The sequence below is a fragment of the Serpula lacrymans genome, assembly GCF_000218685.1.
Source record: "Serpula lacrymans var. lacrymans S7.9 unplaced genomic scaffold SERLAscaffold_15, whole genome shotgun sequence".
In the NCBI taxonomy this organism is placed as follows: Eukaryota; Fungi; Basidiomycota; class Agaricomycetes; order Boletales; family Serpulaceae; genus Serpula; species Serpula lacrymans.
In genome coordinates this window covers 187,327-202,942 of record NW_006763304.1, presented here as the reverse complement: position 1 = coordinate 202,942, position 15,616 = coordinate 187,327, and the positions used below count along the sequence as shown (strand labels likewise).

Below are 15,616 nucleotides of genomic sequence, written 5' to 3'. Positions count from 1 at the left end.
AAGACAGGGCAGAGCATAGACACTCTAAGGCCCCTGACTACAAGGTCGGCGACCTGGTCTGGTTAGACACCGACCACTTAAAGTTAAAAGATCGGCAGTCTAGAAAACTGACCGAAAAATGGATTGGCCCTTACCGGATTAAGGAAGTCAAACCCAACACAGTGGAGCTGGAACTCCCAAAACGGATGAGGGTAGTACCCACGGTCAACATTAGCCGTGTAAAACCCTACAAAGGGCCGCTGCCGGGACAGCGTGTAGACCAGCCCGGACCGGTTGTAGTCACCCAGGAAGGTGAAGAAGAGTTCAAAGTTGAACGAGTGGTGGATGCACGCTTGAAGCGTGGCAAATTAGAGTTCCTAGTCCTATGGAAGGGCTATGGAGACAAGGACAGAACGTGGGAACCAGAAGCCTATCTGAACAATTCCCGCAACGCTGTTCGCAAATTTTATTCTAAGAACCCCTCAGCTCCTAGGAAGCTTAGAGGCATGGATTCAAAACTTTTTAATTCCCTTTTTCAAACTATGCCCGAAAATTTAACTACCGCCTCCGGTATTTGGTCTCACCTGGAAGTCGAACCTTAGAAGGGGGGTAGTGTTACGATAAAACAATTTTCGGACCTTTCCTTCTTTTTCATTCTCCGCTTTAACCTTGTACACTTTAGCTTTCACACATGGTGCCACGTGGCACTTCCCCTTTTGTTCAAACTCCTCTTTCTCGCGCCGCATTGCTTTCTTCTTATTTTAGATACAACTCTCTCACACAGTGGAGCTGGTCATGCGGGCTAGGCCCCATGACATCATCAGCCACTGACTTTATCAACTGTATAGTACATAAGTACAAACACTCTGTATTAGTATATATACCCCAATAAATCCAGGAGACTCCTTAGCGAGTCCGCCTGTTGTATACCAACAAACTCTCTGCAGCTTAAGGGGTAACCACTCCCTCAACATCTTCTTTATAGTGTGTTCTTGTGTGTGCCAGAGTAACTAACTCTTGATTGTTACAAATTTAGGCATTTTTTGAGCAGAGATAGCATTGTCTGCATGTTTTGTGTGAGTGGGAGCATTGTCAAAGACCAAAATGTGATCTTCATCTGGATAATGTTCCAATAGGATACCCATGGCCTTCTGGGCCTGTGCAATATCACTGTCTTCAAGGCGGGATTGGTTCTATCCTCCGTATGGATTACTTGGCAAGCTGAGTCAATGCTCAATGTAGAGCTTTGTATTTGTACGTAGTTGCCGTGCAAACCAGGTATTTCTCCCCAATCCATGTGCCGCAGTCATAGATGCTGATATCTAGGAGCCATACACTTGGTGTTGGTATAATGATGTAGGAATGTATGCATTGCCTCCAAACATTCACAAGAGTATATATCAAGGCCTGGGTCTTTGTAGCCTTGTCCAAGTGCTTGTGGGGGTTTCATAATAGCATGAATATCTTTCAAAGCCCCTGTTGCAGCAACTACAGTAAGTGGCTTTCAGAGATGGTATGCAAAAGCCCCACTACTAGGACTGCCACTAATGTCCTTGTTTAGTGTGCACCCATGCCTACCATGGTCCATGCCAAATATTTCATCACCATCCTCACAGTCACTCTTGTTATCTGACCACCTTCCTGGCTTATGAATAACTCCTTCACTGGCAGGTACAGAGACATCAAGGTCCTCATCTGCAGTAGTCAGAAAGTTGACCATCTCCAATGCATCAGATGGTGGTGGAGACAGTAGCAATTCAGCTGTACCAAATCCTTGCCGTTCAAGGATTTCAGATGCCTCAAGAAGAAGGTCAACATTCAGCCAGAAAGGGTGATGTACAGTGTTGGCAGTTGTAGCACTAGGTATAGTATTCAACGAGTCTTGAAGTGGGGGGCTGAATGATGTTACAATTGACGTACCAGTACCTACTTACGCTTCACTTTTTGCACTTTTACTTTTATTTTTCCAAGTCACATGACCAGTTATGTGACCATTTACTTTACTTTACATTTTCGACTTTTCATAGTCACATGACCAAGTCATGTGACACAACACCTGACCAATGTCTAGACTCATCATGTGACCGGTCACATGCTAGACATTGGACTTTAAACTTTATTTACAACTGTACAGTACCTCATGTATTTTAGTATATATACAGGAGCAATACATGGGGAAGGACTCAGCGAGTCCTCCTGTTGTCTACCAACAACTAACTTGTTCCTACCAAATGGGTAACCACTCCCACCTCTTCCTCTTCTTCTGAGTGTTGTTTTCGTTGTGCTCCAGTGCCCCAAGGTTGTGTCTTCCGGACTACAAATGCAGTCAGTGCATGTCCAATGGTTGGTGGTAGTCACCGGTTTGTCTGCACTTTGTTCTGATATTCTTTGTCCATCTGAAGCTCCCTACTTTTCCTGGTACATTTACTGACACCAAAAGTATGCGGTGCCAGATTTTGGAGGTTCTTCAATGAGCATTTTGGCATTATGCAGTCTGAGGCATGAAGACAGAATGTGTGCGTCAATTGTTGTTCGCTTTTTTGGTGTATCCCTTTTTGTCATGCAGCAAATAACCGTATTTATCTCCATATTCTTAATGGCACTTGTAAATCTCACAATTTCAAAAATTGGCTCGCACAGAGTTGTGGAGAATTGAACGACAAAGCTTTCTGTGCAATTTTTTTTAGCTTGAAAATACAATTTACAAGTGCCATTAACTTTCTGCAAAAAGTAATGTCCTAGACATGGTTTATCATGTGATGTTAGTGGTGTGTGCATGAGCCCTACCTTAGGATTATTAGAGTTTTAAATTCAATAATACCAAAATAATAAGCAAATAACATGAAGGATAATAACACAATAATCTTATCATCATTTTTCTTTCCTTATTGGGTATGACCTTGTAGTACAGCAACACAAAAGATTTCATTATAGCTACATGTACAGCTATGATAGCCTATATGATTATTCCTCCCATCTACAAATTTCAGCACTCCCACTCCTAGACTAAATAAAACAGGTGCATGCCTTGAGAAAGACTGTAAAAAGCACTGGGTGTAAGCATGAGGACAGCTTCACAAACAAGAAAAAACTTGAAAGTCAATGACATTGAAGACTCAGACCAAACAGGGCAAAAGCGGCAAAAAGGGACTTCCCTAAAGATTATAATTCACAAGAGGAGATTGATCAACCATGATGAAGATGTCCAGGCTAAACACGACTACACAGAAGTGTCTGAGTCAGCTCCAAGGGACCAGCAAGACAAGAGCCATCCATACTGTCATTCTAAGTTGCTGAGGCTGTCGCAAGGACTGAGAGAGGGCCTCAAAAATAAAACCATTCAGTTAATAATAACCAGCAAATGGACAAACCAAACTCACCAGGCTTTGAATATATTGAAGAGGGTGCCACAATCAACAGGATTCTAGCCCCATATGAGCCAATACATTGGCTATATGCTCATTCAGCAATTCATTCTTGTTTACCCACAAGTCTTATTTTGGCCTGTCTTAGTTCATTGGCTGTGACATGTCTCTGGGGGATTTTGACAAGCTGCCAGAGTCAACAATCAGGGGCTTTGGAGCATGTTGAAAACAAACACCAGAGATACTGTCCAGACATTGATGGGCTAGATATGTATTATAATCATGTAGATGTGCTACTAGTAGTCCTGAGGTGATTTGAGTAAAAATAATATTGGTGGTTTTGTTGGATGGGACTGATGGTGATGCAGTGGTTGAACTTAGAGAAGCGCACTTAGAGAGATTTAGAAATGTCTTGTATTTTAAGCACCAGCTAGCTAGTATGATATTGATGATCAACTCACAGCATCAAAGTCAAAATGCCGAAATAAAAATGTGGTATTACCTGAAATAGAACATTACCCAACCATTATTTGCATATTATCTAGGATTTCACCAGAAAAATACAAGTTGATATTTTACTCAAAAGTGCAGTGATTGATTATGAGCAATTTAAACTGAGGCAGCGTTATAGCACAGTCACATTGTCTAAAATGCTGTTTTCAAAGGTCAGAGACACTCTTTCAATGTTGTTGAATAAGTTCTCATTGATTAATTACCTGCATTAATAAATAGAACTAATGGTCATAATTTCTTGTGTATTATGCCCAAAAAAATGGACCCAAGGTTAACATTTATGAATGATATGGTGCTAGACTATACCTATAGTTCCCTCTGAGGAGCTGGATTTGTGGTAGCAAATTTCAAACATAATTATGAAGGGCCTCCCTGGACAAAATTATTAGGATTTCATGAAGCTACCTTGAACATTGCACCTTTACTATTGCCAAAAATTGGACTACTTTGTGGCTTCAGGAAGTATTCTGTGAGGACTGTACCATGTGTTTGTATTTGAGTTTGCCTCCGGAGGTTCCCGGATATGACATCTCTTCCATCGCCTTGCAAGTGTCAGTGGGGACTTGGCTTTATGCCTGCCTTCTCATTATACTCACCTAATATAATGCTTCTGTAGTTGTATTGTCAATGTCAGCTGTGATAGTGCATGAACCATGTCAGGATAAAAGTGCACCATTTTCCTACGTTTCTGGTCCTCCTCTTCTGGTCCCAGTAGCCCAAGGTTGCAAGCCTTTTTATGTTCTTTGTGCTCATTTTTTTTATCAAGATTAAGCAACATAACATCATATTAATAAGTCTGGCTCACAAAGTTCCCTATGCTGCACACAAGGATGTCTTTGCACAGGCTTTTTGCCAGTCACAGTACATGCTACGATATATTAAATCTTTGCTGCCTATTGAAATCAGCTCTGATACATTATTGTAAACTTGGGGAGTGCTTCACTTATAGATAGTGATTCAATCTAATGATCTTTTTCACTCACTCACTCACACAGTATTGAATTTAACCTGGGTTATATTCAACGGTACAGTGACTCCAAAAACCCTTTTCCATGTTTACTCTGGATGTCATGTATGAAGTATACCATCAAACAGCTTGAGTATTACACTTAGCTTTGGTGGAATTATAAATAGTACATGCTCTTGGTGTAAGGACCATTTATGTTTTCTTATCTTTTTGTTCCATGTTTTTGTCCTCAAACACTTTCCCCATTACACCTCTGGCTCTAGGGCTAGAGGTATCCTTTGCCATCTTGCTTCTCATAGCCCTAACAGGCTTTCTTAACCATTGTTACCACTTCATATTGCAGATCAGAGACTCGGTAGTACTCCCAGCCAGCCAGCACAATGGACAAGGACTAGTAGCTGAGATCTTGCCAACCAGCTCCAAGTCCCATCAGTGCCTGGATAATTTAATAGACACTTTAGTCAGGATTGTACCTCATCATAAGGATACAGTTTCTGAACATGCATGACACTACCTATTATTAGTACATTTTCTCAACTGCTGATCAATACCTGAAGTTGTATGATAGTTGTTCTTTTTTCTTATTGGATAGTTTCATCCTCAGACCACTTTTCTTTTATTGTACTTCTGGTCTGAGAGATAGACAATTAGCTATAAAAACCCTACATACTCATGTATTGTTTTTTAGTTTTTTATTACTTGAATAACCTGCTTTACTGCTCATCAGAAACCCTTGAGTTTACTCTCAGTCCTCTACCTGCTATAATCTCTAGCATCTGTTAACCTCAAACTCATTTGTACCTCTTACTCCCTGCAAGTGCAGTCGGAGACGGGTATTGTTTTTGTTATAGTTTAATGTTGCCTCACACTTGGTTTCTCTTTTTCCTCATCAAAAGTCTTATATGTGCTAAACACAAATGAAACTCTTTTTCCTGCAGTCCATACTGCCTCATAAATAAACAATAACTGTATCTCCACTCCTCATATCAAAGAGCAGGCTTCCAATATGCCTATGTGTTATGAAGACAAGCGTTGTATGAAGAGAAAGTATGGTGCAGGGCACCATACTAGGAAGGTGTAGTGGTTGGATGGCCCATGTGTATTTGATGGCCAATTTTCTCCTTGGTTATACTTCCGTCTTTCTTTAAAAACCCTCATAGCAACAAATGCCCACCTCAGAGCTTCACCCATGAAGTCTGAGGTGAGGATCTTATACCTTTTCTTTTATCTTTAGTAATGTACTTACCTTGTACCTAGTATTTTGGTTTACATTAGGTACGCAAATACATCCTCTAATGGGCCCGTGCTGACCAAGACTGTGTCGAGCACCTCCATAGCACAGCAAAAAAGCCAATACCACTATCCCAGACCACTAGCCAGACTGCTGGCCAGGCCACAGCGACAACATCTCCTCCTGCAGCAGTCAGCAAGGCCAATCAAGAAGCACTTGATTCCTGGTTGAAAAAGGAGTACCGTGCAAGAAACATATTAGGTCGCACTATACCTGATTCAATGCTGTGAAGGATCCTAAATAAGCCCACTGTCGCCAACATGTGGGCCATGATCTGTCAAGAAAACAAGAACCAAACAGAGTTAGTTCAGTCCGAGCTGAGAGAAAGGTTGTTGAACCTACGCTGCGCCAAGAAAGGAGACTTGCGCACACATTTGGACAAGATCCACGCACTATGGGAACAGCTCAGCACAGCATGAGTCCAAATAGCAGACAAAGAACTCACCTCCAGCATCATCATGCCTCTACCACACTCATACGCCACCTACGTGTCGCACCTGTCAGCATCTGCACATATGTCAAAGCAGACTTTGGACCCAGAGACACTGATCTCGTACCTTCTCTAAGAATATGACTGCCAGATTATATTCAGAAAACGCCCAACAGCAAAATCTGAAGACATTGCGATGTCAGCCACCGGAGGACAGGGATTGTCCAAACGTGGAAATTGAGGCGGAAAAGGTCATTACAGAAAGGGAAAATTGTCTGGCGGCAAAGACAACAAAGATGCCAGCAAGCTTGAATGCTGGAACTGCAGTGGAAAGGGACATGGGTCACACCAGTGCCCCAGCGAGAAGCATAAGCGCCCTGCAAAGAACAAGTCAAAGGGTGACTCACCAGGAGATAAAAAAGAAGAGGGACAGGTGGGTGATACAAAAGGAAAGAGACCTGAAAAAGCGAACCTTGCTGTTCACGTCAAATGTAACAGTGCGAGCCTATCAGATTTTCAAGAAGAAGGTGCATGGAGTGCCCTTGCTCACCAGCTCGCTATGAGCACAAGACCCAAGAAGCCCATTGAAATCTATGACTCCGGTGCTACAAGTCACTTCACCCCTCACCAACACCTCCTACTCAATTACTGCACAATTGCACCTTACCCTATAAGCATGGCAAACCAGGACTCCTTCCCTGCTGTAGGAACAGGGGATATGATTATAAGTGTCCCCAACAGCACCCATAGAGACACACAAGTGTGCCTGAAAGATGTGTTATACGCACCAAATGTGGCCTACACCCCGATTTCAATTGGCTGTATAGACAAGGCAGGCTACAAATCTGTCTTTGAGAATGGCGAATGTGTCATTTATGACCCAAGAGGAAAAATAAGAGGGCACATACCTAAAGTGGGTGGTGTGTACCAGTTGTGAGCCACAAACCTCCGCCACAAAAGCGCCAATGCAGCTGTTGAGCGCATATCTGCCACCAAACTTCACAAGTGCCTTGGCCATATAGCCATTGATGCAGCAAAGTGCATGGTGTCAAAGGGCTTGATCCATTTGCACATTGTGCAAACCCGGACCCCAGGGTTAAGGGGATATTATTATTGTTTGGGAATATCCCGCATAGCAGATAGGTGCGCTCCTAGCGACAGCCTTGTAGTGATTTGGGAGAAGAAACAATAAATTTCAGATATGTGGCCCCCAGCGTGAAGTGGAGTACCTTAGCTCAGCAGTTGGTGTGGAACCACTGTTGATTAGTTTTAGAATACAAAATCTTCTTCTTTAAATACCTCTGACCAGGCTGGGCACTTGCCTCCGCCAGTCTGGAGAAGGGTTGACAGCTTAACAAGCGGACCACCCCCTGACAACTGTTTGGACCAGGGTTTATTATGAATACCTTTTATATACATTTTCAAAAACTATAGTGTGGATAGTCGGAGATTGAGATCCAATACTCAGCTGGAAAGAGGTAGATCCGCAGATAGCAAGTGGTATTAAGAACAAAGCTTGAAGGAAGTGTCTAGCCACTTGCTGAGAGCAATCAGGGACTGGAACTAGAGTCCAATGTGAGTAACTATATTATTAGAGAGTATGACAGGTATACAGTACCTAGAGTCCAATGTGAGTAACTAGAGAATAGGAAGCATTGGACTCTGCAGTACTGTCCGAAGTTTTGTAAACAAAGGTAAACAAAGCAGCCACAAAGGCGAAATAATAGAGAACACAATCAATAGTGAATGATAGAAGAATAGATAGAGAAAGGAATGAAAATATATAGGTAGCACAAAGGTGCAGAATCACCAAAACTAACACTCCCCCCTGATGCTGCACCTCCCAAGCATCAGCTCCCCCCTGATCTAATAAGTCCCATCATCTTCCTGAACACTTCCACTTTAGGCTTGGCAAGAGCCTTGGTCAACAAGTCTGCAGGCATTTCAGCAGTGGGAACAAAGGTAGGAGCAATCTGCCCAGAGTCAACAACATCTCTCAACCAATGCCATCGCAGATCAAGGTGTTTCATCCGACCATGGTGCTCAGGGTTCTTGGATACAGAGATGGCAGATTGGTTGTCAATATGAAGGGTGGAAGGAGAGGTGATAGGATAGCCCATTTCCTTCAACAAATTTCGCATCCAGCAAATCTCTTTTCCAGCCTCAACAGCAGCAATGTATTCTGCTTCAGTGGTGGACAGAGCAACAATGTTCTGAAGCTTGGAGCTCCAGGAGATAGCACCAGATCCCATCTTGACAATATAGGCACCAGTAGAACGACCAGAGTCCTTGTCACCACCATGATCAGCATCAGAGAAAGTGGTGAAGAGTTCAGTGGAATTGGGATCAGGACCAAGGACAAGGGAATGATCAAGGGTGCCTTGCAAGTAGCGGAGCAAGTGCTTGACAGCGCTCCAGTGAGTAAGACCAGGATTAGAGTTATATCTGGCAAGGACTCCAACAGTGTAGGCAATGTCAGGACGAGTGGTAGTGGCCAGATACATCAGAGCACCAACAGCAGCAAGGTAGGGAATGTCCTTCATCAAAGCAGCATCACTGGATGTTTTGGGAGACATGTCCTTGGTGAGGCGCAAACCAGGATCCATGGGAGTGGACACAGGCTTGCAGTCCTTCATGCCAAAGCGCTCCAGAATGTCCAGAGTGTACTGATGTTGGGAGAGGGAGATGGTGCGATTACTTAGGTCTCTAGTGATGGAAATGCCAAGTAGGTAAGAAGTAGGGCCAAGATCACGAAGCTTAAAGTGCAGGGAGAGGTCCTTGACAGCTTGGTCAAGTGCAGAGGTAGAAGTGGATGCCAGTGTCATGTCATCAACAAAGACAGGCAGGATAATGCGCACATCAGCTCTGTTAAAGACATAGATGGCAGAGTCTGAATAAGTACGCTTGAATCCGAGTTTTTCAAGCACAGTGTGCATCTTCTGGTTCCACATTCTGCCTCCCTGCTTTGTCCCATAGATGGCCTTGTCCAACTGGCAAACAAGATTGCGAGGACCCTGATGGAATCCCTCTGGCTGATGCATGTAGACCTTGACATCCATGACTCCATTCAGGAATGCATGGGAAATGTCAATGGAGCGCAAATGGAGGTTGTGGATGGCTGCAATGGCAAGGAAAACTCTGATGGATGATATGCGGACAGTAGGTGCAAATATTTCGAGGAAATCAAAGCCAGGGCGCTGGTTATAACCTTTGGCCACATATCTGGCCTTGTAGCGCTCAACAGTGCCATCTGAGTTGCGCTTGATCTTGAAGACCCACTTGCCACCAATAGCCTTGACTCCAGGAGGTAGTTCCACTAGTGACCAAGTACCATTGCGCTCATGAGCTTGAAGCTCTTCCATGGCTGCCTCTCTCCATTTATCTGCATCAGGACGCTTCATTGCATCTGCAAATGACCTAGGCTCAGCAGAGTCTCCAAAGTGTGCCGCTTCATCATCAACTGCCTCAGAATCACTGTCATCACTCTCAATGGCAGGAGTAGGTTGTCTGTGTTGAAGCCACCATGGTCTAGGTGGTCTCCTAGCCCTTACAGGGCGTCTCAGTGCAATAGGCAAGTCAGGAGAAGGTGAGCGATGAGGAGGGTGATTTGGAAGCTCAGGAGGTTGATTCACAGGTGGTTTTGCATCAAGGTCCAAATGAGGCCCATTGTCAGGCAATGGCTGAGGCTGCTGAAGCGCAGCTGGTGGGCCCATATCTCCCCCTGGACCTGGTGCAGGGACATCCTCAATCAGCCCAATGGCATGGATAGCGAAGGTGGAGTGGGAGGTGGAGGTGGGACATTGTCAGAAGACCTCTTCAAGCCAGGGAAGTAGCGCTCATCAAAATCAGCTCTCTCAGAGATAACAGTGCGCTTGGTGGTAGGATTGTAGAATTTCCATCCCTTGTATCCCTCAGGGTAACCAATGAACACACATTTCTCCATATGAGAGCCAAAGACGCCTCTTTTGTCCTTTTGCACATGCACATAGGCAGTGCAGCCCCAAACGCAAAGGTGAGACATGTCAGGCTTGCATCCATACCACAACTCAAAGGAGTGGCATGGGCCACTGCATCAGTGGGACACCTGTTCCAGACATGCACCAAAGCGGACAGACATTCACCCCAGAAGCTGTTAGATAATGCAGACTCTGATAACATGGCAGTAATACGCTCAGTGAGAAGTCTGTTTGCTCGCTCTGCCACACCATTCTGCTGAGGACGATTCCTGGTGGTATGCTGTCTGACAATCCCATGGTCATCTGTGAATTGCTCAAATTCCTTGGACATGTACTCTCCCCCTTTGTCATCGCGCAGAGCCTTGATTTTACGCTCCAATTGAGTCTCAGCATAAGCCTTGAATCTCTTGAAAGCATCAAAGACACCCGACTTGGCCTTGAGAGGCACAACAACACGGAATCGACTGTGATCGTCAATGAAGGTGACCCAGTAGCGATAACCAGAGAATGTGGGGGAAGAGACTTGGTGTACATCAGAATGGATGAGGTCCAAAGGATGAGCAGAGCGAGTATCAGATGAGGGGAATGGATTGGCATGCATCTTGCCAGACAAGCACGGTTCACAGACAGGATCAGGAGCAGCCTTGGATTCCAGTGTAAGCCCAGTGACCAGATCTCTCTGTATCAGTCTCTTGACATCAGCATGATGGTGGTGAGCCAATCTGCGATGCCAGAGCATCAAATCAAGTGGTATAGTCGCAGTAAAATGTCCCAATTCAACACAAGCAGCAGTAGATCCATCAAGGAATGCTGCACTGTTGTCATTGATAGTTGCAGTGAACAAGAGAGTGTTGTCACGCATAAAGGACATGGAATGAGACGAAATAGTGACATTGAAACCACTTTGACGAGTTAAATACAAGACTGAGAGGAGATTATTTCGAAGATCTGGTACATGAAGCACTCTAGAGAATTCCACAGCCCTAGCCACTTTGCCATTCATCACAGGATTAAACACCACAGTACCAACACCAGCTGAATAGACAACAGTGTGATCAGCCAGCTTGATTGGCACACGATATGGGGTATAGTGGTGCATCCAATGACGATGAGGTGTCATATGAGAAGTGGCGCCTGTGTCTGCATTCCAATCAATGTCAGTATCAAGTTGGAGAGTGCAATGAGGATCAGAGGGATGAATGGAACGAAGACTTGCATTTCCAGCTGATTCAGTGACCACAGTAGATGAATTGGCATTGTTGGGCGAAGATTTGGGCTGCTGAGAGGTATTCTGAGAGTTGCTGGAGCCTGCCTGAGCCTTATTGCCACGCTTGTAGCGATTCTTAGCACCCTCCACTGCCTGTTGGCGACTAGCAATGTATCTGTGGCATTTGTCTTGGGTATGACCAAGTAAACCACAGAAATCACACTGAACACGAGTAGAGGTGGTGGATTGGTTGCAATGATGGCAGTTAGGATGGGTGCAGGTGCTATTGGCAGTGGTAGACGAAGAATGCAAGGCAGAATCGACTTCAGCACGACGACGGCGATTGACCTCTTCAGCAAGGAAAGCATCCCTGAGCTGGGTCTTGTCCAAGGTGCCCAGAAGTAGTAGAGATGAAGTGAAGTGGGCATATTGATCAGGAAGCGCCCTAATCATGGCCATGCATGTCAATTCATCGTCCAATTCAGACAATGAGAAGCCAGTGGGACGAAGATTTTGAATCTGATGCATGCCTTCGTCAATTCTGGTCATGAGAGACTGCAGGGACTCGTCCTCCTTCTTTCTGATAGAGAAAAAGTCGTCATAGGCATTAAATCTCGTCCCAGGCTTCTTAGAGACGTGCACAATTGCCAGTTTCTCCCAGATCTTGACAGGATCATCAATGATGCCATCAAGATGGATGCACTGCTCTTTGGTGACATTGAGGTATAATGCACCAGCAGCCTTTTCAGCTCTCAACTCCCATTTCTCTATTGCTTCAGTGTCAGTCCCAGGACACTTTTCAGCGCCAGAGACGAGCCTCCACAGTCCCTTGGTCATCAACCAAGCTTGCATTTCACCACTCCACTGGGGGTAGTTAGTGCCAGACAAGGGATGGAACTTGGGATCAGAGTCAGACATGATGGGTGTTGTATAAGACAATAGAGCAATGATAAATGATGTAGGAGACGGCTATAGGCGATGGCATAGTGGCAAAGACAATGGGCAACAGTAGGAGGCGAGCAGATAAGATGGTGAGGCGGTAGAGAGAGGATATGGAGAGGGTCAGAAAGTGCAAGGATAGGTCCAAATAGGGTCCAAAAAGCGTCCAAAAGTGATCCAGGAGGGTGCTAAGGCTTCCTAGTGCTGCTACAGGGTTACGCCTGTGTTCCCCTTTCAATTCCACACTGATATTAACAGAGAAATCGCCTCGAGACAGTGTTGGTTAATAGGGCTTGTATATGAGTCAACAAAGTGACTTAAGCTCCCCAAACACCGCAGACTGAGAGAGGCTCTAGGCAACAGCAAACTGAGGCAATGCAGGCGAGCTTCACAGTCTATAGGCTTGTTCTATCTGATAATGGACAGAGTAGAGAAGATTGGAGCTTTATGCACACACCAGATATGCCAAAAAGCGAAAAATAGGGCAAAAAGTCGAAATTGATGCAGAGACAGATAAGATGGATGGATTGCCACCAAATCAGAGGTATAGGGAACGTTTTTATAGAGTAATAGATGGCCCAAATATCACAAGAAGTGAAGCACAGGATGTGGAGATATGCAATAGGAGTCCAATAGGGGTGAAAGTGCCAAAAATGCGAACTTCACAGAGGATGATGGAGTGGATGGATTGCCCCCAAATTGAGGGTGTAAAGTGCAATAGTATAGGGTAGTAGATGGCTCAAATAGGGCCAAGATCCGAGCACAGGATGTGGAGATATATGGAATAGGGGGCCAAAAGATGATCAAATGATGATGAAGGCTCACAGAAAGATCCAGCTCAAATCCAACCGCTCTGACAGGTCTTCTAGGGTTATTTAGGCCGTAGAAGACGATGGTAGAAGTTACAGGACGATCAGATAAGGATTGGGCAAGATATGGTGCAGATAAGACCAAAAAAAGCGTCCGAAATGGGGGTAACTTGCAACAAGGAGTTGTTGTTGGAGATCAAGATGAGATCAGAGTAATCTGAGGTGATGGATGAGGTAATAAGAGTCCCAGAAGACGATGGTTACGATGGATAAGCAGTAGGACGCTTGGATGGTGAGATATAAGGTCAGAAAGATGGCTAGAGCACAGGGCTCATAACCTATTAAGAACAAAGCTTGAAGGAAGTGTCTAGCCACTTGTTGAGAGCAATCAGGGACTGGAACTAGAGTCCAATGTGAGTAACTATATTATTAGAGAGTATGACAGGTATACAGTACCTAGAGTCCAATGTGAGTAACTAGAGAATAGGAAGCATTGGACTCTGCAGTACTGTCCGAAGTTTTGTAAACAAAGGTAAACAAAGCAGCCACAAAGGCGAAATAATAGAGAACACAATCAATAGTGAATGATAGAAGAATAGATAGAGAAAGGAATGAAAATATATAGGTAGCACAAAGGTGCAGAATCACCAAAACTAACAAGTGGGGACCCCCAGTTACGTCTTTTTACTATACTTTACAAGAGAACAAGTCGACATGTTGTCGCAACCCCAACAAACTGATGTTAACGCTCTGTTGCACAACATGCATGCACAGATCCTGGCATTGACCACGCAACTCGCCGAGCTGCAGGTGAACCCCCCTGCAGCAACCCCCTCGGTTTGAAAAGAAGTTTAATAAGACAGTTGAAGTCGTCGCTGACCCCGGCGCCTTTGAAGGAGACAGAGCGCGATTCGCTGAATGGTAGATCAAGCTCCAGATTTGGGTCAAGGCAAACTGGGATGCATTTGCCGATGACTTTGAGGTAGCCACTGCAGTGCTATCTCGGCTAAAAGGACCTGTGGTGGGTCAATACGCCCAAGTACGAATGCAGGAGTGCTACACCACGGGAGTGTGGCCTACCTGGGATGATCTCAAAGTCGAGATCAAAAAATACTTCAAACCGCAAGCTAAGCATGACCGGGCGCATCAGCAAATCCGTACCTTCAAACAAGGAAATATGAGGATGGATGACTTTGTTACCCGATTTCTGGCCCTCTCCATCCAAGGGGGTTTGGGAAATGAACATGCAGTAGAGCTGTTGGACCGCAATGTGTCACCGGCCATTGCACAACAGCTTTACATACAAGATATGCGGAGCAAGAACCTTGCAGAAGCTGCTGAGGAGGTTCAAAAAATTGGTAGGGCCATAGAGCTCTACGCTATGCAATTTGGTGGCGGGTCCACCACCAAAAACAACTATTCCCAGAGGAGCCCTGGGTCATCAAACCAAAAACAAAATCACTCTCACAAGTTCCAACCATTTGGGTTGCAACCAGGGCAGGGAGCCCCTATGGATATTGGCGCGGTCCAGGGCGGACAAAAGTGCAGATTCACCTGCTTCAGCTGTGGGCAGGAGGGGCACATGGCCCAACAGTGTCCAAACGGAGCGCAGGCCGCTCAAAATAACCAAGGGCGCCAGGCGCGCCAATTAGAAACAGAAAAACCGGACGATCAGCTCCAGACTCTGGCCGGTCGTTTGTACGACGAGATCCGGGCCTTCTTTTACGACCAGCAGGTTGCTGAGATGAAGACTCAGGGAAAAGAGTTCGGAGCTTAGGTCACTTGGGTGTCTTTGCTCCTTTAAACAATGAAGTAAACCACAACAAGGTGGCCCCTGCTCCGGGGTGTTGCACGAGCAATAAAGGAAAGACGGGGATGGCTCCCCAATTTGTAAATAGATTTTTGAATTTATTATCTGAAGTATGTACTTGTATGCAAAGCTGTGACTGTGGATTTGTCTTGGACCCTCCTGATGATATAGCTGCTTTGAGCGCTAATTCAGTGGGTCAAGATGATGAAAGAGTTGATGCTGAAACAACTTATAATAGCACCGCTGTACTAGAGTCTCCCTTGGAGCGTGGCCCCGGCAAGACAAACAATAGGGTGCTTAATTCTGGTAAAAATAAAAATAAAAATATAGAAAATCTCAAAATAGAACAA

At 44.9% G+C, this 15,616-nt stretch overlaps 3 protein-coding genes across 3 annotated transcripts; 1 reads left to right on the top strand and 2 right to left on the bottom strand.

The window, feature by feature from the left end:
• Positions 1-11,374: 11,374 nt before the first annotated feature.
• SERLADRAFT_400902 (uncharacterized protein) lies at positions 11,375-11,824 on the bottom strand (the record flags this gene model as incomplete). The annotated part of the gene is made up of 2 exons (XM_007323162.1): positions 11,375-11,641; positions 11,718-11,824. A coding segment is annotated over one exon (185 nt), but the record flags the coding sequence as incomplete, so codon positions are not given.
• A 297-nt stretch (positions 11,825-12,121) lies between these two features.
• On the bottom strand, positions 12,122-12,572 carry SERLADRAFT_400901 (uncharacterized protein; the record flags this gene model as incomplete). The annotated part of the gene is made up of 1 exon (XM_007323161.1): positions 12,122-12,572. A coding segment is annotated over one exon (198 nt), but the record flags the coding sequence as incomplete, so codon positions are not given.
• A 1,598-nt stretch (positions 12,573-14,170) lies between these two features.
• On the top strand, positions 14,171-15,233 carry SERLADRAFT_442614 (uncharacterized protein; the record flags this gene model as incomplete). The annotated part of the gene is made up of 2 exons (XM_007323160.1): positions 14,171-14,293; positions 14,382-15,233. 2 exons carry the CDS (start codon positions 14,171-14,173, stop codon positions 15,231-15,233), a joined length of 975 nt encoding a protein of 324 aa, XP_007323222.1.
• Positions 15,234-15,616: the final 383 nt, after the last annotated feature.